The 23,709-nt window shown below is 41.0% G+C and overlaps 2 protein-coding genes across 5 annotated transcripts in view; one reads left to right on the forward strand and one right to left on the reverse strand.

The window, feature by feature from the left end:
- Positions 1–129: 129 nt before the first annotated feature.
- Positions 130–12,073, forward strand: LCTL (lactase like). The gene is made up of 13 exons (XM_059915485.1): positions 130–247; positions 658–821; positions 1,422–1,509; positions 1,820–1,929; positions 2,569–2,697; positions 2,800–2,895; positions 4,256–4,310; positions 4,406–4,567; positions 7,769–8,043; positions 8,945–9,071; positions 9,245–9,444; positions 10,327–10,390; positions 11,819–12,073. Exons 1-13 carry the CDS (start codon positions 130–132, stop codon positions 11,932–11,934), a joined length of 1,704 nt encoding a protein of 567 aa, XP_059771468.1. The 3' UTR covers positions 11,935–12,073.
- The window catches only part of ZWILCH (zwilch kinetochore protein), a 45,846-nt gene continuing 27,394 nt past the window's right edge, over positions 5,258–23,709 (reverse strand). For 2 of the 4 annotated variants that reach the window (XM_059915482.1, XM_059915484.1), the window contains 5 exons: positions 21,715–21,851; positions 20,573–20,668; positions 16,470–16,591; positions 13,247–13,361; positions 11,639–12,106 (listed from right to left, as the gene is read on the reverse strand). In XM_059915482.1, the coding sequence (XP_059771465.1) occupies positions 13,273–13,361; positions 16,470–16,591; positions 20,573–20,668; positions 21,715–21,851 (444 nt within the window). In that variant the 3' untranslated portion in view covers positions 11,639–12,106; positions 13,247–13,272. Of the gene's footprint in view, positions 5,284–11,638; positions 12,107–13,246; positions 13,362–16,469; positions 16,592–20,572; positions 20,669–21,714; positions 21,852–23,709 lie in introns of those variants that run through there. The other 2 variants (XR_009501091.1, XM_059915483.1) reach the window with 2 other exon arrangements.

The raw sequence follows: 23,709 nt of genomic DNA on the forward strand, positions 1-23,709 counted from the left end.
AGCGCCTCCACCTCGTCCCACCTCCTCCCCTCCTTTTTCCCCAAGCCAGGATCTGCCCCCCAAGCCCTGGCTGCATGGGCCTGCACCTGTCAGATGTGCTTTCTCGGGCATGGGGGAGAGCCGGGTGCCATGAAGCCAGTGAGGGCTGTCACTCTTTGGTGGGTGCTCCTGCTGGTGTCCAGGCTGGGGGCCACCAGGAAGGAATCCCTAGAAGAGGCCTCCTTCTACTATGGAATCTTCCCACTTGGTACGTCCACTCCTCCGTTGGTCTGTCCGTCTGTCCATTTGTCTGTCAGCGTGCCTACCTTGGCTGACTTGTCAAGGAGTTTGGTGTTTTAGCTTCCTTATAGGTAGGATGGGGAAAATAACCCCATGTAGTTGTTCCGAAATAAAAGAAGTTCCTAACAGATTTTTTTTTAAGTTACTGTATAGATAGTAAATGCAAATCAGAGCTAAAATGGTGCAGACAAATGCTGTTAACGTACTGTGTCTCCCCCCTCCCCCCGCCCTACCACGCATGCTCCCACTCCTAGGGAGACAGGGCAGGCTGCTGGGGAGGGGGCTCGCCTTGTGGCCTGGGGGGCACAGCCCAGGGTCCCAGTCCTGGGTGGGGAGTGGGAGGGGACTCAGAGCCCAACTTGGGGTCTCCATTTGCAGGCTTCTCCTGGGGCGTGGGCAGTTCCGCCTTCCAGACTGAGGGCGCCTGGGACCAGGACGGGAAAGGGCCCAGCATCTGGGACACCTTCACGCACAGCGGGAAAGGGAATGTGCTTGGGGAGGAGACTGCAGACGTGGCCTGTAACGGCTACTACAAGGTCCAGGTGAGTGATGGGTGTGCACGTGTGTGTATGATTGAGCATCACCTAGGGAGAGTTGGGAGGTGACAGACATATTAGGGGAACCCAAGTGACAATGTCAACCAAGTGCTCTGCTAAACATTCCCAATCCCAGTGCAGCCGAGTGGGGAGGGGTCGGTGGTGACTGGGGCTTGGGGAGGGAGTGCCAGGATGTGGGAAGGTGGATGAAGGAGGAAAGGAAAGCTGGGCCCCACCTGAGCCAGTGCCTTAGTCTAAGCGATGGGCAGCTGAAGGGCTGAGGCCATGACCCCAGGGCCTACAGGCCACAGTAGCCTGAAGCCCTGGTCCCCGCATGGGAATGGGCCCCCTGTGGGGAGAGCGGGACCAGCTCATCCTCTGTCCCTTTGCTCAGCACCCACTTTCCTCTCTGGATTGGGGATCCGTCACCCTGATGGATTTCTCAAAGCATCCTCATAGCCTGCATTTTACTTGACTCCTGGCATAGCCCCAGGAGGAAGCGGGGGCAGGTGGCGTCACGCCTGCTGCGTAGATGAGGAGTACGTACAGGAGGAGCCCTGGTGGGGTCCCGCTGACCGTGCCCTGCACCCACCCCTGTCTGCACAGGAGGACGTCGCTCTGCTGAGGGAGCTGCACGTCAGCCACTACCGGTTCTCCCTGTCCTGGCCCCGGCTCCTGCCCACGGGTGTCCGAGGTGAGCTAAGGCCACACCGCCCCGGCCCACGAGTGGCCCCTTTTGGCCGTGTTGGCTTTGTGGGGACACCACAGAGTCCTGGCCGGGGAGAACAGCCCATGAGCACGGTTTCCCCAGCAGCAGCTCTCACGGGTTCTGCAGGTAGCTGGGCTCCCAGGAGTAGCTATTCCACCATCTGAGACCCGAGTGCTGGTGGGCTGAGGGCGCCTTCAGGCCTACAGAAAGCTCCAGGGCCCAGGAATAGTGCACTGCAGAAGGTCAAGACCAAGATCCTTTCTCATCAAGTCCCCCCCTTTTATTTTGCCTTCAGCTGACGGGGTGAACAAGAAGGGGATCCAATTCTACAGTGACTTCATTGACGCCCTTCTGAAGAGTAACATCACCCCCATCGTGACCCTGCACCACTGGGATCTCCCACAGGTCAGGCTGCGTGGGCTCAGAGGCCCAAGGGGAGCTCAGCTCAGCAGGAGGAAGCCTGATCTGGGCACTTGGGGTTGCCAAGGTGGGGGCAAAGGCTGGGGTCTGGGCTCTGGCTCGGGACAGGAAGATGGCACGGAGTGAAGAAGAAATCTCCCAACTTACCCACGGCAGGGAGGTCCCACTGGTTTAACTGATGTTTGTAATAAGTGGTAAGCGCAGGTTTTGATGTTTTCCAAAACATTTGGCCTGGAAACGACAACTCAGACTATAAAGAAAGAAGCATCTTTTGAGTAAGAGTTGATGGAATAATGAGCGAGTTTGTTTAGCCTTTTCTCCCCCAGGTTGTTAGAACTATATGTGCTCATATACGAGCGCTCCCTCCCAAGCGATTTCCATAAAGCCTCAACATGCTTAAGAACCTCACAGTTAAACATCACTATTCAAGCAGTTTTTTCATTCGTTCAACAAGGCTCTGTGGAGATCACGGCCCAGCTGGCAGAGGAGCCACTTATGTACCTCTCTGTGACACAGGGTGGTGGGAGGTCATTGGCTTCAGGGAGGTGATGCGGAGAAGATGGGTACTATCAATGCTTTAGAGGGCTGGGGCACCTGCTTCTCTCTCCACCCCTCTGTTTGCAGCTGCTCCAGGTCAAGTATGGCGGGTGGCAGAACGTGAGCACGGCCAACTACTTCAGTGATTACGCCAGCCTATGCTTCGAGGCCTTTGGGGACCGGGTGAAGCACTGGGTCACCTTCAGTGATCCTCGGGTAAGCAAGGCCCCCCTCCAGGTGGGAAAACCCACTTTCCAGGCAGGAGTGTACCCTGTCACTTCTCATGGGTCCTGTGGTCCCCACTTGCCATCCCTGCAGACAATGGCAGAGAAAGGCTACGAGACGGGCCACCACGCACCTGGCCTGAAGCTCCATGGCACGGGCCTGTACAAGGCGGCACATCACGTCATTAAGGTGAAGTGTGTCCTTCCGGGGGTGAAGGCTGGGTTCAAGGTGGAAGGGTGAGTCCCAGTGACAGCTAAGACCACCCCAGGGCCCGAGTCTGAGCCCAGTCCTCTGCCATGTCACCTTAACATGGTCCCCTTCCCTTCCATGAGGATCTACGAGGTGGTGTCCTGTCATCCAGGACTCTGCTGGACACGGCAGCCCAGACGACACCGTGACCGCTCCCTAGAGCTTGCAATCTAGCCAAGGGGCTGGAGCACATGCATGTGAAAACTTGTCACCTACAGGTCTAAACTCTTTTGTGAGGCATGGTGACAGGAGGAAGTGGGGGGATGACAGTGAGCTAGGGGCGAACATCGTCAGTGACTGAGCAGACGTAACTGGAGGTTGGTGAAGGACAGCAGCAGGAAGGGGTTAGGAGTGCTTCAAAGGACCTGGAGTTTTTGAAGGAGGAAGGAGAAATCGTTTGGAAGCAGCCACAAAGAGCAAGGCAGACACTCTCCTAAGGTATGTGGGGTGTGAGGGGAAAAAAATAGCGTCTGCTGGAAAGAGCTGCCGTGGCTGCGGTCTTGAGGGGCAGTCAGGCTCAGTTAGGGCAGAAATTGAGGGGGACATTGAGAGGAGATGCCGACGGGTGAATTACAAGGCTACTGGAAAGGCTTGAGAAGCAGGGGAGGGGATTGGTCACATTCCAGGACATACATGAGGGTCCAGGTGATGATGATTGGGGAACAGGGGTGCGAGGCATGGTGGCCCCAATGGGCTCTCCACAGAAGGTGAACAATCTGATCAAGCGGGCAGGCAAGGGATCACTGGGGACATACCGGACCCTCAAATTCACGTCAGCAAGAGAACTTTCTCATCTTTCCCTATTTGGCTTAGGATTTCTTAAACTGTGACTATTTAAAGGGCAGGGCTCTGAAGATGTCACTGGGTCCCTGGGAGAGAATATGGAGAGAAGGCAGGTTGGCACATTTTGGATTCTGTTTCTCAAGACTGTTCTGGATGCTTGGGATTATATTTTCCTAATTTCCTGAGCACCTATGCTGAAAGCACTGCCTAGTTACTGCAGAGGACAACCAGGAACAAAACAAGACACGTGAGCAAAAATCTTAGAAACAATAAATAACACAAAGTGGTGGCTTATGTGTTTATGCCAGATTTAGAGCAAGTTTCCTCCACAGCACAAAGAAAATGGAGGTCAGAGGAAGGGAGACTATGGATTAGGCTAATCAAGGCTGGACTCATGAAAAGGATAGGACTTAAAATGATCTCTAGAGCCAGGAAGGAGAGAAAGACCACCTTGAATTGAAAGGGTGGAGAGAAATGAATGAGGCAGGCACCTCCGATGGACTCCTTTCTCTTCCAGGCCCATGCCCAAGCCTGGCACTCCTACAACAACACATGGCGCAGCAAGCAGCAAGGTGAGCCCCGCCACCATGTGCGCTGAGAACAGACGGGTGACCAGAGGAGCAATGTCACTCTGCCTGCCACCCCCTTTTCTTTCTCTTCCTATAAGGTCTGGTGGGGATTTCATTAAACTGCGACTGGGGGGAACCTGTGGACATTAGTAACCCCAAGGACATAGAGGCTGCCGAGAGATACCTACAGTTCTGCCTGGGCTGGTTTGCCAACCCCATTTACGCCGGTGACTACCCGCAAGTCATGAAGGACCATATCGGTGAGCCACGTCATGTTTTTAAGACTCCAGATACCACAGCAACAGTATTGAGCTCAAGTGAAATGACCAAAAGGCAGGGGGATAGAGCACACTGGGTCGGTTTGGGTGAGGCACTCGAGGGATAACCCAGCTCCCAAAGAATTTAGAACTGGTTATTCAAACTGGGAGGGTGGGGGACATCCAAACAAATTCCTAGACCTGGAAATTGAGAATTTCAGAATCCAGGGGAAAAAAATTAGCAATTCTCTAGGCTGCTCTCTTTTGTGTTCTGTTCTCCTGTCTCCTCCTCCCCACTCCACTCCATCCAACTGTAGTGAAGCAGGAGTGAGAAGTCAAAGACACAGTCATGGGTGGAGCCAGTCCTATTGCTGGTTCTGTCTGCCACTTGAGAAATACTTTCCAAGCTCTAGTTTCCACAGTGTCAGAGAAGAGAGTAAAGACAGAGCTCACAAGGCTGTATTAATTTCGATGCTTTTAACTGCCACATAACAGAAAACTCCAAATAAAATGGCTTGAAAAGTAAGGGATTTATCATCTCACCTGAAATCCAGAAAAGGGTAATCCACAGCTAATTAATCCAGCCCTCAGGGTTGTCTTTGAGAACCCAGACTCATTCCATCTTTCCACTCTGGCACTTTTAGCTAGTTCATCAGCCACTCCCCAAGGCCACAGGATGGCTGTAGCAGCTCCAGGCATCACCTTTACACATCAACACCCTGAGGCAGAAAAAAAGGGGATAGTACCATCATATGTTTTTAAGAACAAGGAAAATCTTCCCAGGAAACAGCGGTCTACTCCCAGCTGACTTCCCGCTGTGCCTCAAGGGACAGAATTGTCAAATGCCCCAAGGTGCCCTAGACCACCAGGGCTAGAGCCTCAGAGCCTGGGGAGGGGTCAAGACTCCCAGAAAGGATGTGGCCCTTTGGAAGGCGATGAGAGAAGAGGGCATGGAAGAAGACAGGCATGGGTCTATTGGGTAGGCAACCAGCAGTGTCTGGCCGTAGGAATCTAAACATATAACTGTGATTTAGAGGTATCAGCCCACACCTCCCTAAAAAAGACAAGGATGACGGTGAAATAGGCTATATCTCACACATCAAGGCTATTTTAGATGTTTGACTAAGAATGTTTCAACATTTCAAAAATTTCCCTTTCTAAAGCACCATTTATCAAGACTTATCTGGAATAGGAGGCAGCAAGTTCTAATTCCAACTCTGCCACTAACCAGTGAGTGATTCTGGGCAAGGTGCTTCACCTTGTCCTGTCTCAGTCTTATCACCTAAAAATGAAGGGATTAGACAAAATAATCTCTAAAAATCTTTTGACAATAACCAGTTCTGTGACATGTTCTGTACACATACACTCAAAATCTTGAGAATGATTTCCTCAAGATGCGTAAGGAAAAAGCCCTCAGGATGGGACAGTGCCCATATGGAACATTCCTGCAGACACACCCCATCATTCACATGCTGTGTTTGCTCTCTTGGGACCCTCAGAGGCCACTGCAGGCGCTACAAGACTGTACTAAAAGGCCAAACTGATTACCTATCATAGAAAAATTCTTGGGCTTAAAGCCAATAATCCCAGACCCCACCAACTCTAACTCTATGATAATTCAAGTGGGAACAGAGCTCAATTTTTCCCTTATACAATGTGGAAAGAAGGATCCTCTAAGTAGTTTTTTCTTTTTCTTTTTTGTTTCAGCATTATTAAGTATAACTGACAAATAAAAGTTAATATTTTCTTTAGTAGTGAAAGCATTCTGCCTGAAATCTCATTCACAAATTACTTCCAGGCATCTCAGAAGCACCCCTTCATTCACAATAAATATATGAAGAAAGGTAATTCTAGACGAGTGCTGTCCAATAGAACTTTTGGTGATCATGGAAATGTTCTGCATGTCCTATATCTGTGCTGTTCAATATGATAGCCTGTAGCCATTTGTGTCTATTCAAATTCAAATTAAACAAAATTAAAAATTCAATCCTTCAGTGCAACTGAGTTGAAGCTGCAGTCACATTAGCCATATTCCAGTAGCCACATATGGTGAGTGGCTATTGTAGTAGACACTACAGTGACAATTCCTGTGGTTTTTCTCAAGTTACTACATGTAACTGAAAGTAATAACATGCTAATAATTTAAAGGAATTTAATAATACAATCTTTTCACTCATTTAATCTAAGCCAGCAGTCTCTTTGGGAACATTTTTATGGCTACATTTTAGATCAACTCATAAAAATGTTACTTCTCTTTATACATTGATTTAAAACTTTTTTTGCATGGATTATACAAGGACATGTTTCACATGTTTTGAAGTACAAAAAAGTGAAAAAAGTTAAGCTTCCTTCCCTCCCCCGCCCACTGCTCCTATCCTCCCCAGAAGTAAGTACACTTCCAGAGATGCATTGTGCACGTGTAAGCAAGAACACTGCTGCTTGGTATGTGTATATACTTGCATGTACTCTATGTACGCAACACTCTGAATCTTTGTTTCACTTGAGCATCCGTCTTGGCACTCGTCCTTGTTGGTGTATGAAGCACCGCCTCATTCATTCTCATGGCTGCATAGTGTGGTACTGATGGATATCCCATCATGTTTTTAACCAGTCTCTCCTGACAGACCTTCAGGTTGCTTCTAATCCTTTGCTACTCAATCTATAATGAAGATCCTTGTACATACATCCTTTTACATGAGTAAAGTGTAGGATAAGCAGATTTAGAATTGGTCGGTGAAAGGACACACACTTTTACAATTTTGAAAGATAGGACAACATTGCCCAACACAGAGGTGATGTTAGCTTACACTACAACAAGGCCTGAACGTGACCGTGTCTCTCCCCACGCTACCACTGGCCTCCAGTTCCCTTCCCAGAGGCAAGCAAAATTACTAATTTTTGATGTAAGGAATAACCTAGTTCTTTTTTCCAGATAGCTACACAATTGTCCACACACAAGTTACTGAGTAATCTGTGAAAATATTACTTTTAAGCAATATAAATTTAAAAATTTTTGGCTAGCATTCAAATGTCAAAATTCCAGTTTGAAAGGCTAAGGTTATAATTTCCACACAGATGAATTCCAAAGCCCAGGATCTGGATAACAGCTTTCAGGTCAACATGCCAGTATCATCATGGTACATGACAAGAGAATGATTGTGAGAAAATAAAACTTGGTTAAATTCTATTTTCTTCTCTCATTAGGAAGAAAGAGTGCAGAGCAAGGCCTGGATATGTCGAGGTTACCGGTGTTCTCACTCCAGGAAAAGAGCTACATTAAAGGCACCTCTGATTTCTTGGGATTAGGTCATTTTACGACTCGGTACATCACAGAAAGGAACTACCCCTCTCGCCAGGGGCCCAGCTACCAGAACGATCGTGACCTAGTTGAACTGGTTGACCCAAACTGGCCTGATCTGGGGTCTAAATGGCTACATTCTGTGCCATGGGGATTTAGGAGCCTTCTCAACTTTGCTCAGGTGATTATTACATTAAGCTAAAGGACATTTTTTACCTGAATTCATGTTCTTATAGTATAAGCTCAGGTGCCTACATTTTAAAGTTAATTTAAAAACCCAGTTACTCCGCGATGAAGAGCGGTCCCCGCACCGCGATGAAGAGTGGCCCCCACTTGCCTCAACTAGAGAAAGCCCTCGCACGAACCGAAGACCCAGCACAGCCAAAAATAAATAAATAAATAAATAAAAAATAAAAGTAGCTATAAAATTTAAAAAAAAAAAAAAAAAAAAACCCAGTTACTTATACTTCAGAAGCTACTCAATATAGGCCTTAAAGAAAGACTAAAAAAAAAAGAAAGAAAGAAAGAAAGAAAGAAAACAACAAAAAAGACTAATGTGGACTTCTCTAGTGGTCCAGTGGTTAAGACTCAGTGCTTCCATTGCAAGGGGCACGGGTTCGATTCCTGGTTAGGGAAGTAAGATCCTGCATGCCGCATGGCATGGCCAAAAAAAAAAAAATGATGAATGTCTACTATGAATAATCATATATATAGATCATATACATGGTTGTTATACATTATATAAATTATATTCATGTAATATAATATGCACATATTTCATATGATTATGTATATGTATATATATTATATACATATTTATATATAAAACTTTAAAATTCTTATCTCATATTTAGTTATTTTGCTGCTCTTCTCACCTGTACTGGAATATGTGGGAAAGAACAAGACCTGAAGCATATTTTCTCTAAAATGATGCTTTGTCAAGAAATATATTCTTCTATATGAACTTGCCCCCAGCCTACATTCATCTCTAAATAAACATGTTAACTGGCATCTACTAAACGCTAAACACACCCAATTAGAATATGGCAGCCTTCAATATGTGTTCCCATGATTCCTTTCAGACTCAATATGGCAATCCACCCATATATGTGACAGAAAATGGAGCATCTCAAAAATTACACTGTACCCAATTATGTGATGAGTGGAGAATTCAATACCTTAAAGGATATACAAATGAAATGCTAAAAGGTGAGATACAAACTGTCTTCACATATCTTTCTATTTAACTTGGGCAAAATTTGATAATACACGATTGACTAAAACGTGTTTCTAAATCTCATAGATGAAAACATTTAAGATGATCTTCGCAATACTATTTTTCCAAGAAAATGAAATATACTAAAAATGGAATGTCTTTGCAGCTATCAAAGACGGTGCTAATATAAAAGGGTATACTTCCTGGTCTCTGTTGGATAAGTTTGAATGGGAGAGAGGATACTCAGATAGATATGGATTTTACTATGTCGATTTCAACAAGAAAAATAGGCCGCGCTATCCAAAGGCTTCAGTTGAATATTACAAGAAGATTATCACTGCCAATGGGTTTCCCAGTCCTCGAGAGGTAGGAATAATTATCAGTGTTACTCATTCTGGATTTTAGAAGAGCTAGGCAGCTGGGGTGCAGAGTTTGGCAAGTGGGCCCATTGTTTCTTCCCCTTTCACCACCTCTCTGCTGATTTGCTTAGAATGGGGTACACTGTAAAATGCAATCCTAGCACACAGAGCATTAAGGGCAGACTAGGGTTATGCAGGAGTCCTGTTTACTTTAGGTTATGACAGTCAACAGAAACTGTGATTTAAATGTTATCCTAAATGTTGTATCTTAATGCAAACAAATACTACCTATTCTTCAACATACATGAAAAGTTAAGTAAATTGAATATATAATGACCATATAATCTTCACTTCTTTTCCCACCAAATTGTACAGTGATACAAATGCACTGGTTCCAAAATGAGATTAAAAGTAATAATTTAAAAAATCCTTTAAAACCTCCCATTTTCAATAACCTACAAATTTTTCTATCAGCTCTCTATTCTGTATGCTGCTGCACCTAATGGCAGGGAATATAAGTTGTAATTTAGAGTGTCTTAATTAAAAAAAAAAACTCATTTGTTAATCAATATTCTTTAGAGTGAGCCTAGTGGGACTATAAATAGAAGCAGAGACTGATAACCATCAGGTATTCACTAGTTTTGCATTACTAGAAAAGACAGTAATTGCATTATTAGAAAAAGATAGCTAGATTATAAGCTCAAGAATAAAAACTCTGTTCTTTGGCTCCCTCACAATGATGCACATAGGCATTCAATAACTATTAAATGATTTAAACTACAAGCAGATTAAAAAAATATATTTCTTACCCCATATTATTCCAAACATGATTTCAAACAGCAAAAAACTCGTTTAAGACAACTTTACTTACCAAGTGGGTTTTTATTAGGTGGAAAGTTGGTACCTCAAAGCCTTGGAAACCTGCTCTATCAACAACCAGATGCTTGCTGCAGGTGAGTTTAATTCTTTGATAATTAAACCATGTAATTACATATGTAATGGTATTACCAAAATCTCAAAATGTGGACCCACCTTAAGTCAATCTTCCAAAACCACATGATTAGAAATGGACTTTCCTTTACTTTGAAGCAATGTCAAATTTCTATCAGCACTTAAAATTTTTTTAAAATCTACCATGAAAAAGAAATATCTACTCTAGTTTGATTCTGAATCATACTGTAAATTTATAAATCTACTATTGTGTTATAGTGGGCTTTGTTGGAAGGAGGGAGAAATTCAATTATACCAAATGGAATGAAGAAAAATCAAACACTCTAGATATTATATTCACTCATTCAGCAAGTAATTATGAAGCAGTCACTATTGACTCAAGGGTGTTTTAAGCCCTGGGGACATAGCAATAAACAACAAGGTCCCTGCTCTCACAGAAGGCATTTCTAATGCAATAGGATCTAAAAGGATCAGAGATGTAGAATAACCAGGATGTAGCCATGCATCAAGAAATGCCAACGCATATCATTTGTTTCTTTGAATTTTGTCTTTCTCTCTATATAAGGGCAACCAGAGAAATACACTTCCTGTTTTAATGAATTCATCTTCCATGTGGTATCAGAGGTGGAAAATGCTAGACCAAATCCTACCAATTCAACTATTTTTACAGGCCAATATACCACTGTCCCCTCCCCCCTCATCTAAATAATCAGGCAAATATTAAAGATGTATATTCCATTAAACTAAAATAAACTTAATGTAGAGACATGATGAAGAATTTACTGTTGAGCCCATGAGCTCCATGAGAATTGGGCCTGTGCCTTATTTATCTCGGTAACCAAGGGCGCCTGGCACAAAACTTAAAAGCAGGTATTTCGTAAATGTCCACTACAATGTTAACGCACATGAAATATGCTTATCATTTAACTCTTAAAGACTGTTTAGCTGTGTTAAGAATGACCATAAAAAAAAAAAAAAAAAAGAATGACCATAAAAATTTTCAATGCAGAAATTCCTATACCTCTTAAGATATATAATAAACATTTTTGAAAGGATGCAAATGTTTTCCAAGGAATTTTCTTTCCTAAATCCCCCCAAAGAGAATTCTAGAAACTGAGGAATATGGCCGCTAATATTCTGAGTAAGCACTAGCATTGACATACATTTAGACTTTATTACAGTACCTATGGAAGAACCAAATTTAAGCATTCTTAATCCATATTTTCTGAAATATCTTACAAAGCCCTCACATAATTTTTTTTATAACATTTAATTTACCAGGTTCTCTTTTATAGCAAATGAGAATAATTAGCAAGTGTGATGATGCCATTTTCCAAGTTTATCCAGACAGCTGAAGCTTTCAGGATGAAGCTGCATTCACCAAAATGACCACATTCTCATCTGCCATGTTGCTCTCTCCCCCTCCGCAGAGCCCTTTCTAAGTTACATGCAGATCATGACGGAGATCTTGGTACCTACAGTCTGCACCCTCTGTATACTAATCGCTGCAGTTCTCCTGATGCTTCTGCTGCGGAGCCTGAGCTGAGACGGGCTCATCCATTTTGTAGCTGCATCTTTCGCAGAGAACCTTCGGGATCTTCTTCAGGATCTTCCTCCTTTTTCTCCTTCGAAGGTTTACGTACATCTGTTTTCAGGTTCTTTGATAATTACCTTCCCACCACCTCTCTGTCTCTCTCTCTCTCTTTTTTTGGCTTGAGCTGGGATTGAAGAATTAGAAAATAAAAATAAGCGTAAATGAAATAAAAATCACCTGTAATCTCACCCCTCTCAAAGTCAATGTTAATATTTTGCTGTATATTAATTATGCATTGATTTTCATTTTGCAAAAAGGGACCACAGTGCACAAACTGTTTTGTAACTTATTTTAAAATCTGTCTGGAAATATTATTTTAATGTAGAAATGATTGCCACATTAGCACTGCCCTACACATGACGGACAAAGTCAATCCTTTAGATATAATAGTCCTTTCAGACTGTAAATCCTATCAGGCAACCATGAAAAAGCATCAGGTGGTTACCAAGTAAATGAGCATATATACTTTTCTAAAAGAAATTTTCTCATGCTAAATTAATATCCTTTACTCAATGAAATACATCAAAGAAATATTATATATTGATTATTTAATTTATATATCTTCTCTGTAACTAAATATTCTGTTTTTTTTAAGTCCATTTTATTCTTAACTATGCTGAAATGCTAAAATTAATATCCATCTATTTGGGTACAAAACATGGCTTAAGAGAAAGAATGATGTTAGGCATTTTATTCATTATCTGATTCTACTTAATGTTGTTTGTGAAACACAAAAACAGTAAGATTGTAGAAAAGGCTATTCCATTAATTCTTTTGGTTAATACTACCTCAAGTTAAACATTTTAAAAAGGGTATTTACATCTGGGACTTAGTCCTATAATTGGGCTGGGTTACAACTGTTTTTAACAAAACTTTGTTTTCAATGTCAAATTGGCATGCCTGTTTAGGGTTTTTCTCTTCCATCAATGGTTTTGAGACCAAACTCTCCTTCTACTATATATACAGATTTCAAATGCAAAGACATTACCACTCAAAAAAATTTTTTTCATTTCTCCGGTTTTAGGATTAAACTGTCAGTTGACTACAGAAGGTAGAGAGGAAATTAAAGATTTGCACTGCTCAGTAACACACCAGTAAACACTGGTAAGCCTTTTATGTGATTACTAATAATCCATATTCCAAATGTATTAAATGTATTAAATGTATTAAATCAGCATTTATGTTGTAGAAAGAAAAAAAGAAACAAGTAAGGTATTTAAGACATTATAAAGTATTTGCAGAGAACAAAAAGTGAACATACTACCTTACAGAGGGTCCCATCTGCACACTTCACTTGAAATGCACCTGGCTGCAGGTAACCATGTTAGTAAAGGATATCCTTTCTTCCAGGCTACCGTTTAATGTTAATTCAGAAAAATCTATAACCAGAGAGAGATCAGAATTGAATTCATCAACAATTCATTGAATTGTTTCTCTGCTAAGTTACTGCTGAATTTTACAACAATCAAGAGGTAGTCTGAATGATGTGTCTTCTACTTTAAAAGAACTTGTTAGACAAAAATCAGCAAAGACAATTCCTTTTAATAGTCAACCCTCTTGATGCATTGAAAACATGACTAAACAAACTAAAGTAGATTTTTAAAAATTATATATTCAGGGGGAATTCCCTGGCAGTCCAGTGGTTAGGACTCCACACTTCCACTGCTGGGGGCCCAGGTTGGATCCCTGGTCCAGGGAACTAAAATCCCACAGGCTGCACAGTGCAGCCTCCCCTCCAAAAAATTATATATTTTTAATTTGGTAAGCTACTGCTTTATTTTTTAATGCCTCCTCCACTACAGTTAAATATAACTGTCTTCTTCCAATCGTAATATATATTTCAGAAAACATTTTCTACTTAGGATTTATAGTCTTAGGGCTAGACACATATCCATTTTTTTTCTCCTGAAGATTGTTGTATTTCAAAATCAAATGATACAATTAACATTTAGATGAGATCATGTCCACTTCCTTGTGGGTCCACATTTTGGTTTCCATATTCCCACCATTACCAGCAATCATTTGCCGAGCACCCACTGGGTGAGCAGCACTCTACTGGACACTTTTTCTCCCCCATTAACTCCAAGTCATTATTCTCTTTTCCCAGGGCAGCTAAAAGTACACTTTTCTCTCTTCAGTCTTCCTGCTTTTGACGTCAACTGTTTTACTCAAGAGCATCATACTGTTAGGTATCTTGAAAAGCTACTATTTGACCTAAGTGCTCAGTCCAATGAAACAGAAAGTCTAATTTTGTAAATGCCTATGATCTTTGGCCAAAAGTAAATGATTATCGGACTTGAATATCTACAACTGAGGCTTTGTTTGAATAATCTATGACTTTTACAAATGAAGTCCTCCTTTAACAGTGGGTCTTGGTTTGGGCCAAAGGTCACTGAATAATTTCTAGACAAACACATCAAGAATACATAATGGGTAGAAGAGGTTATGAAGTTCAAGTCAAAATGGAGTGTGAGTGTGTTTCCAAGCACGTAAATATATGATTTCATAAAAATTCCTTATTTTCATAAAAGGACTCACTGGACCAATACATTAGCAAATAGTTTTAACTCTAACATTCAAAACAACTTTCATTCTTTTTTGAAGCAACCTGCATTAAAAAGACTCTAGAAGATAGGTTCCGTATACTTCACTTATTCAGCATCATTGGAAAAGGTGTTTAATCTTGTATTAATCTCCTAACAGGTTTAATCTTAATGTAATAAAATTTATTTTAAAATGGTATTTTCGAAAAATGTATCACATTTATTCATGTCTTTTAAACTTTTTAAATCATAACACACATGTCTTTAAGAAAAAAACCCTGAAACAACAAATATAGATAAAATAAAATGTTTAAACTGGTGGTCTTTAACCTTCATTGCACAATGAAATCACCTGGAGAACTTTAAAAATTCTGATGTCCAGGCTCTACCTCCAGCGATTCTGATTCACTTGGTCTGGGTATTAGGACTTTAAAGGCTCCCCAGATGCTTTTAATGATCAAAGCTGAGACCCACCCCTGCCCTCATCATTCCACACCTCAGGGTTGAGCTTTAGTTGTCTCCTTTCAGAGGTTTTTCTATGCCCCAGGCCCATGTTTTTGCTACTGTAAACAATACTGCAATTAGTGATCTGGTCCACAGGCCTTTGTGCACATGTCTGGTTATCTATGTGGAATAGATTCCTATTAATGGAACTGGTGGTCCAAAGAATGTATTCTTTAAAATTTTGGTGAATATCACCCTCCACAAAAGCCATACAACTTTACACTCCATCCAGCAGTACGTGAGGTTCCCCCAAATCCCGGCCAGCACTGTGACACCAAACATGTTGATCTCTGCTAATCTGACAGGTGAAAGATGGTATCTACAGAATATAAATTTGCATTGCTCTTATTATAGGTGGGTTGGTCACCTTTTGCTTTTAAGATGACATTTGAATTTCCTTTTTGGTAAATGGTTCATATTACTTGCCCATTTTTTCTACTGAGTTATTAATACTTTTCTTACAGATCTGGAAGTTCTTTATATACTAGAGAATGTAGCCCCTTTTCTGAACATGAGCTGCAAATTTCTTTTCTTAGTTTATCATTTGTCTGTTGCTTCGCCTCTGGTATTTTTTGCCACGCAGAAATTTTTTTATTTTTATACAGTTCATTTTCAATCTTTTATAGGCTCCAGCTTTTATATCACACTTAGAAAAGATAGCACGATCTTAACTGATGGTTCTCAGGAAAATTTGATTTCTTTAGGACTTTCACAGTTCAGCCATATGAATAGAGAAGTTCCCATTATGCCTGAATCAAAATATACTGGGGGGGGAGAATAAACAATTTCTGGAAATAATTTTGCAAAATATCAATCACTACAATAGGACTATTTGTATTCCCAGCTTTCAAATACCCTTGAATTCTGTCTTAAAACTATCAGATTTTATTTTGGATAATCCTTGCAATATTTGAATCAGCCATTTAAGACTTATACAAATAAGAGATGACAGCCCCACACAATCCATGTGCATAAAGATAACAGTTTTATAGGCACTTACGGAAGGAGATATAATTAACTGGTGAGTCAGCTAATTATACCAGGGGCAAAAAGACATTCTTTGACACCCATAATCTTTGATACAATACTAGAAATCTCAACCCTTATTCCTGCCACAGAGAAGGTATTAGAGCAGAAATATCATCACTGTTTTAAACGGTGCCCAAAAGTGTGAAGTATGAGCTGGCATTTCCATTTTATAACCTATTTTCACACCTATGTCCCTATTGCTTGGTGTCTTTTAATAAAATTTCCTCTAGCTAGGATAATGTGAAAAAGCACTCTTTCATGTTTTGTTTTTTTTTTCCCCAGAATAAATAGGTTTATACCTAGAGTTCAGGAAAATTATTTAAAACTAGGCGCAAGAGCTCTAATAATAATCTCTACTAGTAAACTTAGTTTATTTTCTATTGGAATAATTTACGTGAATAGACTACAAACCATCTCTACCAGGTTTGTGAAGATTCAGATGATCTACAGGTGGGCTGTCACTCAGTTGCCAAACTGTTTTCACCTTCTTTTGACCACTGTTTATTTCCACTCTCCATTTCTGTGGCTTCTCACTAAGGAAAGAAAAAAAAGCAAAGAAAAAAAACCAATCCAATTCCTTCTTTCTATAGTCACATAGTGAAGTCCTTCTGTGGTAAGCACTGAGGAAGAAGAGGTGGAGAGGTCACAATTCCCACCCTCAAGAAGCACAGTCCAAAGAGGGAGAGAAACAAGAATGTAAATGATAACAAATTGGTGCAGCCACTATGGAAAACAATACGGAGGTTCCTTAAAAAATACTAAAAATAGAACTACCATATGATCCAGCAATCCCACTCCTGGGCATATATACAGAAAAGATGAAAACTCTAATTCAAAAAGATACATGCACCCCAATGTTCACAGCAGCACTATTTACAATAGCCAAGACATGGAAGCAACCTAAATGTCCATCGACAGATAATGGATAAAGATGTGGTGTGCCTATATATATATATACACACACACACATACACACCCAATGGAATACTACTCAGCCATAACAGTATGGGCACAGTATGTATCACTGATGATAGATGATACTGACATATCTCTCAGATACCCTGGGCCAGGGTTCTGGATTCCTTGATCTAGAGAATAGGATTCAGCGAGGCAGACCTTTGAGCGCATGTGACTACAGAATTTGCTGATGACATAATTTCACACAATAACGGTAGGAAATTTTATCTCTCTTTTCAGTAGTTTAATATTGTTTCATACTGTGTACATAAGTGTTCACTTACCCAGTTAAAAACACTGGGTAAACCAAATTTTTATATAGACTACCCTTGCCATATGTTGCTTTTCTTCCCCTTAAAATATACAGTTTAAATCCTTAAAAATTCATGCATAGTACTTTGACATACCTGGGGTCTGTCTGTCTGTTCTCCTCTCATCCACAAGGGATAAACAAACCTACCAGAGCTTGAATGTGATTTATTTTAGGGATCAACCCAGGGAAGGGAAAGCCCTTGGGATTTTTTTCTTTTTAAACTATTCACCAGTTAGGTAAATTAGTTCACTAAGGTAAAAAGCATTCAGAAATACAAAGATAGGAAGCTAAAGGAAATATAACACTGTGCCACTTGGGGCTCTGAAATTGGATTGGGTGAACCGAGTAAAGAAAACAACAGATGACCTAGGCTTGAGCTCCCTCATTTCTCATGCACAGCTCCTGGTCCCCCTCGTGACTCCTTTCCTAAAATAACCAAGTGCTGATGTCACTGGGCCATTTACTTACAAGTTCACGGCTTTTAGGAAAAAAGAGGGAGTTGGGAAACACCTACTTTTGAATTAGATATAAATCTTGAAAGTGCTGAACTATTGGCAGCTCTTAAATCAGATGGAACCACAAACCATAAGAATTCTCTCTTGCTGAGCAAGACAAGTTAGAATAGAATAATTTAACAATTCCATAGTTTTCTCCCTTTCTTCTCCTCTTCATGAAATCAAGAGTGATGAGAAACGGTTCTTTCAAATACCTCTAAAGGTAGTGTATTGTACCTCTTTCCCCTCCAAGCAGTCCTCTTTATGCATTTTTGCTCAGGCAACCAAGGACATAGAGTATTGGCAGAAACATGGAGTGCTTTTGTACAGGCCATCTGTACATAAATGTGTAATTAATTTATTTAATTTTCCCATTTGTGTCATATTAAAGCTTTGTACAGTGTTTTAAGTTCTGTTTTAAAATTATTTTGTATTTTATTTTTATAATCTAGTAATAAAATATTCACTCCGTGTGCAAAAAAAAAGAATGAAATAATGCCATTTGCAGCAACATGGATGGACCAAGAGATTATCATACTGAGTGAATTAAGTCAGACAGAGAAAGACAAATATTATATGATATCACTTAAATGTGGAATATAAAAAATAATACAAATGAATTTATTCACAAAACAGAGTCACAGACATAGAAAACAAACTTATATGGTTACCAAAGGAGAAAGGGGTGTGGAGGGATAAATTAGGTGTATGGGATTAACAGATACACACCATTATATATAGACGAGATAAACAATAAGGATTTACTATATAGCACAGGGAACTATATTCAATATCTTGTTAATAACCTATAATGAAAAAGAACCTGAAAAAAAAAATAGTATGTATAACTGAATCACTTTGTTGTATACCTGAAACTAATACAATGTGGTAAATCAACTATATTTCAATAAAAATTAAATAAACAATAACAATTCAATTTTGAAAAATGTTGTAATAGAGAAATATCAGACATGGGAGGGGACAATACACGAGGGGTAATTTAACTCAGATTGGGATTGTAGAGTTGGAAAAGAATCCTCAGATATTGTGGCCTTTGAGCTGAGCTTATAATGAAATTAGAAGGAGGAGTTAGTTAAGCGGACAAGATCCAGGATGAAAGAAGGACATGGGCGTAGGCGCTGTCAGGTAAGCATGTGCGGTGTCTGAGGAAATTCAGTAACATAGGGTCTCTGACTCAAAAGGAGAGTGGGAAGGCGTGGCGGCACGTGAACCAGAAAGGCACAGCGGCCGGGCACAGAAGGTCTCACAGACCACACTGAGGTGATGGAACACTGTCCTAAAGGTAAGGGAGCCATTTAAACAGCAGGAAGTCATGATGGGATCTGAATTTTAGGAAGATCACTTTGGCGGTCACAGAGAAGGAAGTTAATGGAGGCAGATAGAGCAGCTAGGAAAAAGGATTTTACTGCACTCAGCCCAGGTATGAGATGAGCAGATATGAAATAGATGCGAAGATGTAGAGAAAGGAACAGATTCAAGAGCTTCCAAGGAGGTCAGGACTTGGAAACCATTTCAAGGAGGAAGGAAGTGACAGCAATAAGTGGAAGATAAGTCCTAGGTTTCTGTTTTGGGCATTAGGTAGAGATTAATGATGGCCGCTTGAGAGGTCATATGGGAGGAGGAGAAGTGTTAGGAAGGGGAGTGAAGAGTTGGGATTTAGAGTCTGAACTACCTACAGGACGCTGAAGTTGAGAATTCATGTCTAACAGACACCTAGAAACATGGGTGTGAAGCTCAGGAGAAGCTGGAGATATGGGTTATGAATTATCATTAGCCCAGAGGAACTGAAGATTGGGGTGTGAACGAAATCACCCAGGGAAGACAGAAAGTATGAAAAGAGGGCAGAGGGTAGAGTTCTGGTGGAAACTCACATATGAATGAGGCAGAGGAAGAAGAATTTGCAAAGAGGACCATTCTCAGTCTTGGAGGTGGGCCAGAGAGGTAGAGTTAAAATTAAGACAGAATGTTATGCCATGAAAACAAAGGAAGGGGATGGGTTCAAGAAAGCAATAGTATTAAATGCCACAGAGCCTTACAAGTGCTTACGGAAGGAGAAAGAATTAGTGGGCTAGCTAATTACACAAGGGGCCAAAAAACGCTTCTCCTGGAAAGTGTCCTCTGGATTTGCCAATTAGAAGGTCACTGGCAACTTCTGCTAAACAATTTCAGGGGAGTGATGAGGTTTGGCTAAGAGGGAACTATATAGAGGGAGGGTATAAGTGGAGTGGCTTCAGTGTGAGAGAAATTTCAAGTCTACTGTATGCTGAGAGAAGAGTCAGTGGAGACCATGATTTGAGGCAACCTCGGTGTCCCGCCTGGATGGCCGATCTATCGTCTTAGCCTCAGCTCCATACCTCCGCAATCCCCAATCCCAGATCCTTCTCTCACTCCCACAGCCATACCTCTGACTTCGCTGTCATTACCCCGATCACGTTCTTCCCAACCTGTCATTTCCCTTCTGGCTAAAGTTTCTGCCCTATTCTGTGAAGAAATTACAAATTGAGAGAAAAATGGAAGTAGAGGACCAACAGTCTAAAGAGAGCAGACCACAGGTCTGGGAGAAGGAAGAGGGAGGACTCTATCAGACTATGCTCAGGGGATGGGAATCAGATGATTATAGTTTCAGAGGTGAAGCAGCTCTGGGTCACGAGGTCCCCATGGAGCAGACACTGAAATTGCCTAGAATCAGGGCTGGACTTGAAGTATAATTTAATTATTAAATTGCTTACTTTTGATATAAGTCTTTTATAGCAGTTGGTCTGACTGGCAGCTGAAAAATGTGTTGCTCATCAAGAGGATTTTGTTCATAAAATTTTATGCAGGATCTGAAAAGAAAAAAAAAAGAAAAAAGAATTGCTTTTGGAAAAAAATGCCATTTGGAGATAAAGGCTTTCTGTTAGTCTAAAGCACATAAAGGAAACATTAAACCCCCATCCCAACAACACTTAGGTTATTATTATTTTTTTTGAAAGAAAATTTCATTCACTTTTAAAAAATTAATAGTGGACATATTTCTCATAAATATAAAATATATTTATGTTGAGCTCAAGCAAAGGTGTAAGTGGGGAGAAAGAGGTATCAGAAAGAGAAAAACAAAAAGGCAAGAGAGACAAAGATATAGTCTCCACTGTTTTCCAACTATGGAGAATTAAACAGTTAGCTCACATATACTACTGATCTTTAATAGAAAAAAAACCAAAAACCAAAAAAACCCAGTAACAATTTCAAACTTTTCCCTTTACAAGTAAGTCAAACTCTAATTTTGGAAAAGGAAATGGTACATTTCTTTCCACAGGGAAAAAGAAACCCAGTTCTTCCACTGGATGGTTCACTTATTTCCAGTTTGAAGCCTCAAAAAATACATGTAAGACACCAGCGATCCATGTGTAAGGACTGTTCCAAACTGTTTTTAGTCAAACTGATTGACAGACTCTAAAATTTCAGCAACACTATTGACAGAGGTCTGATAATAAAATTTGATTCCATTCAGTTACCATATAGATGGTTGGCAATGATTAGCTTGACCCAAATTTATAAGGATATAAAGAAAAGAGAAGGAACTAATATTTATTAAGCACCTCTTAAGTGTCAAGTACTTTATACACATTACACCATTTTTATAGATGAAAAACAAGATGCAGTGAAAGGAAACTTCCTTAGAAAGGAAGTGCTAGATCCAAGTGTCCAACCTGATTCCTCCTGAATCCAAAGCCTTTCCTTCTCATGGCAGTGACTTAGAACCTTTCTGTTACTGTGAAGACAGGGTACACAGATTCTATCCTAACTGACAGTAAAAAAAGGCAGTTATTTTGGCTGCAACTATTTCAGAAGAGAGTACATTTTTATGTAAGTAAACAAAAGAAACACTTACTGTGTTAAAGAAAAGAGGAGTTCATGTTGAGGTTTAATGAAAAGCATGCAACTGACTACTATTTCGAGAATATGGTGGAGTTTTTGAACACGATGAACCTGTTCTTGTGTATCTACTGATGGAGAAATGAAATATTCCTGGAATGAAAAAAAGGACAAGGAAAATAGGGAGTCAAAGAACAAGAGGAATCTCTGGAAAGAATTAACCGTGCCTACTAAACCTCAGTGTGGATGCCTGATTAATAGGGAGGGAAAAAAGAAGACAGGAGGCAGCTAGATAGCTTTCCTCCTTTCAATACTATTCCTCAAACTAAACTCCAAGTCTTCACTGAGAATGTTCTAAGCAAACCATTATACATATTCTCTGGTAAAGGCAAATCACAGAACTGCTTCACCAAGGAGGTCCAAGTAGGTAACTAGTACCACCCATCAAACTCTCCAGATGGAAAGAATGGCAAATCCACAAGATAATTCTTAACTTCAACAAACTTGTTAGGTTGATGGGAGTACTCATGTCTAAAAATAGATAGTAAACCTGAAGTAGCAAGAAATTAAGCAAGTGTAGTGATAAGCTTCCACTAACATATATTACTGGTAAACTGGTATGAGGTTTTGGAAAAGAAAGTTGGCAATGTTATGTCAAGCCATCGTAATACGCTCAGATCTATTTCTGAGACCCAATCCTAAGGAAATAATCCATGGTAAATACAGTGGGTGGAATTCTACAATGACCCCCAAGATTCTCACCCCCTGGAATACACATCTTGTATAATCCATTCTCCCTGAGCAAGGCCAGAATCTATAAATATGGTGGGTTGTTACTCCCATGATTAGGTTACTGATTGACTTTGAATTAATCAAAAGGGAGAGCATCGCCTGGTCATTACTATGACCTAGTCAGTGAGCTCTTGAAGCATTAGAGATGCTCTCCTGCTGGCTTTGAAGAAACAAACTGCCACGTTGTGGAGAAGTCCACATGGTAAGAACCCACAAGTAACCTCTAGGACCTGAGGCCTGTACTGGGCCAACAGCTAGCAAGAAAATGGGGACCTTCATCAAAGGGCCACAAGTAAATGAATTCTGCCAACAATAAGCGAGGGAACTTGAAAGTGGATCTTTCCCTCATCAAGCCTCCAGATGACACCTTGATTTCAGCCTTGTGAAACCCTGAGCAGAGGACGCAGGTAAAACGTGCCCAACTCCCAACTCCTGGAAACTGTGAGATAATCCATTTGTGTTCATTTAAGCTTCTAAATTTTGTTAGGTGGCGACTGAAAACTAATACAGTAAGGGAAAAGTTATGGTCATCTTTTAATTGAGTGGAGGTAATGGCAAGAGAGTAGGAGAGATCCATGGGTAATCCTAAATTACAGTTTAAAGGAAGCTACGCAAAATGTGATAAACTAATTTAATGCAAAATCATTTATAATTAAATCCAAAATATAGGGACATATTAATTGTCTTACACAGGTTATTCCAAAATGTGAAAATAACACAAGTAGGAAAATAGGCATGCTCCCAGGCAGAGAGTACCCCAAAGCAGCCCCACTCACCACAGGCTACAGATTACAATGTTCCCCACACCTGCCACCCATATTCCCTGTGGTCCCCTGACAGCTCTGGAAGTGGCCCACCCAGGTCTTTTTCACAAAGGAACAGACCCAGATTGCCTTTCCCCTTTCTCTCTGCCCGTGCTACAACCCTGCCTGGTCTACCTCGGTCTGTCCCCAAGACCCTGCACAGAGAAGAGGTGACAGAGCCTGATGTTACTGATCACTTGGAGGCAGTACAGCCTAGTGAGGGCTTCTCAAGGTGTGGCCTGCTGTGACAGGCAGAAAACCACCCTCAAAAGATGTTCATGTCCTAATCCCAGAACCTGTGAATATGTTACATTTATGGCAAAAGGAATTAAGGTTGCAGATGTATAAAGTCATTTGACCTTAAAATTGGGAAAGTATCCTGGATTATGCAGGTGAGCCCAATCTAATCATATGAA

This window comes from Balaenoptera ricei, chromosome 2 (genome assembly GCF_028023285.1).
Source record: "Balaenoptera ricei isolate mBalRic1 chromosome 2, mBalRic1.hap2, whole genome shotgun sequence".
Lineage (NCBI taxonomy): Eukaryota > Metazoa > Chordata > Mammalia > Artiodactyla > Balaenopteridae > Balaenoptera > Balaenoptera ricei.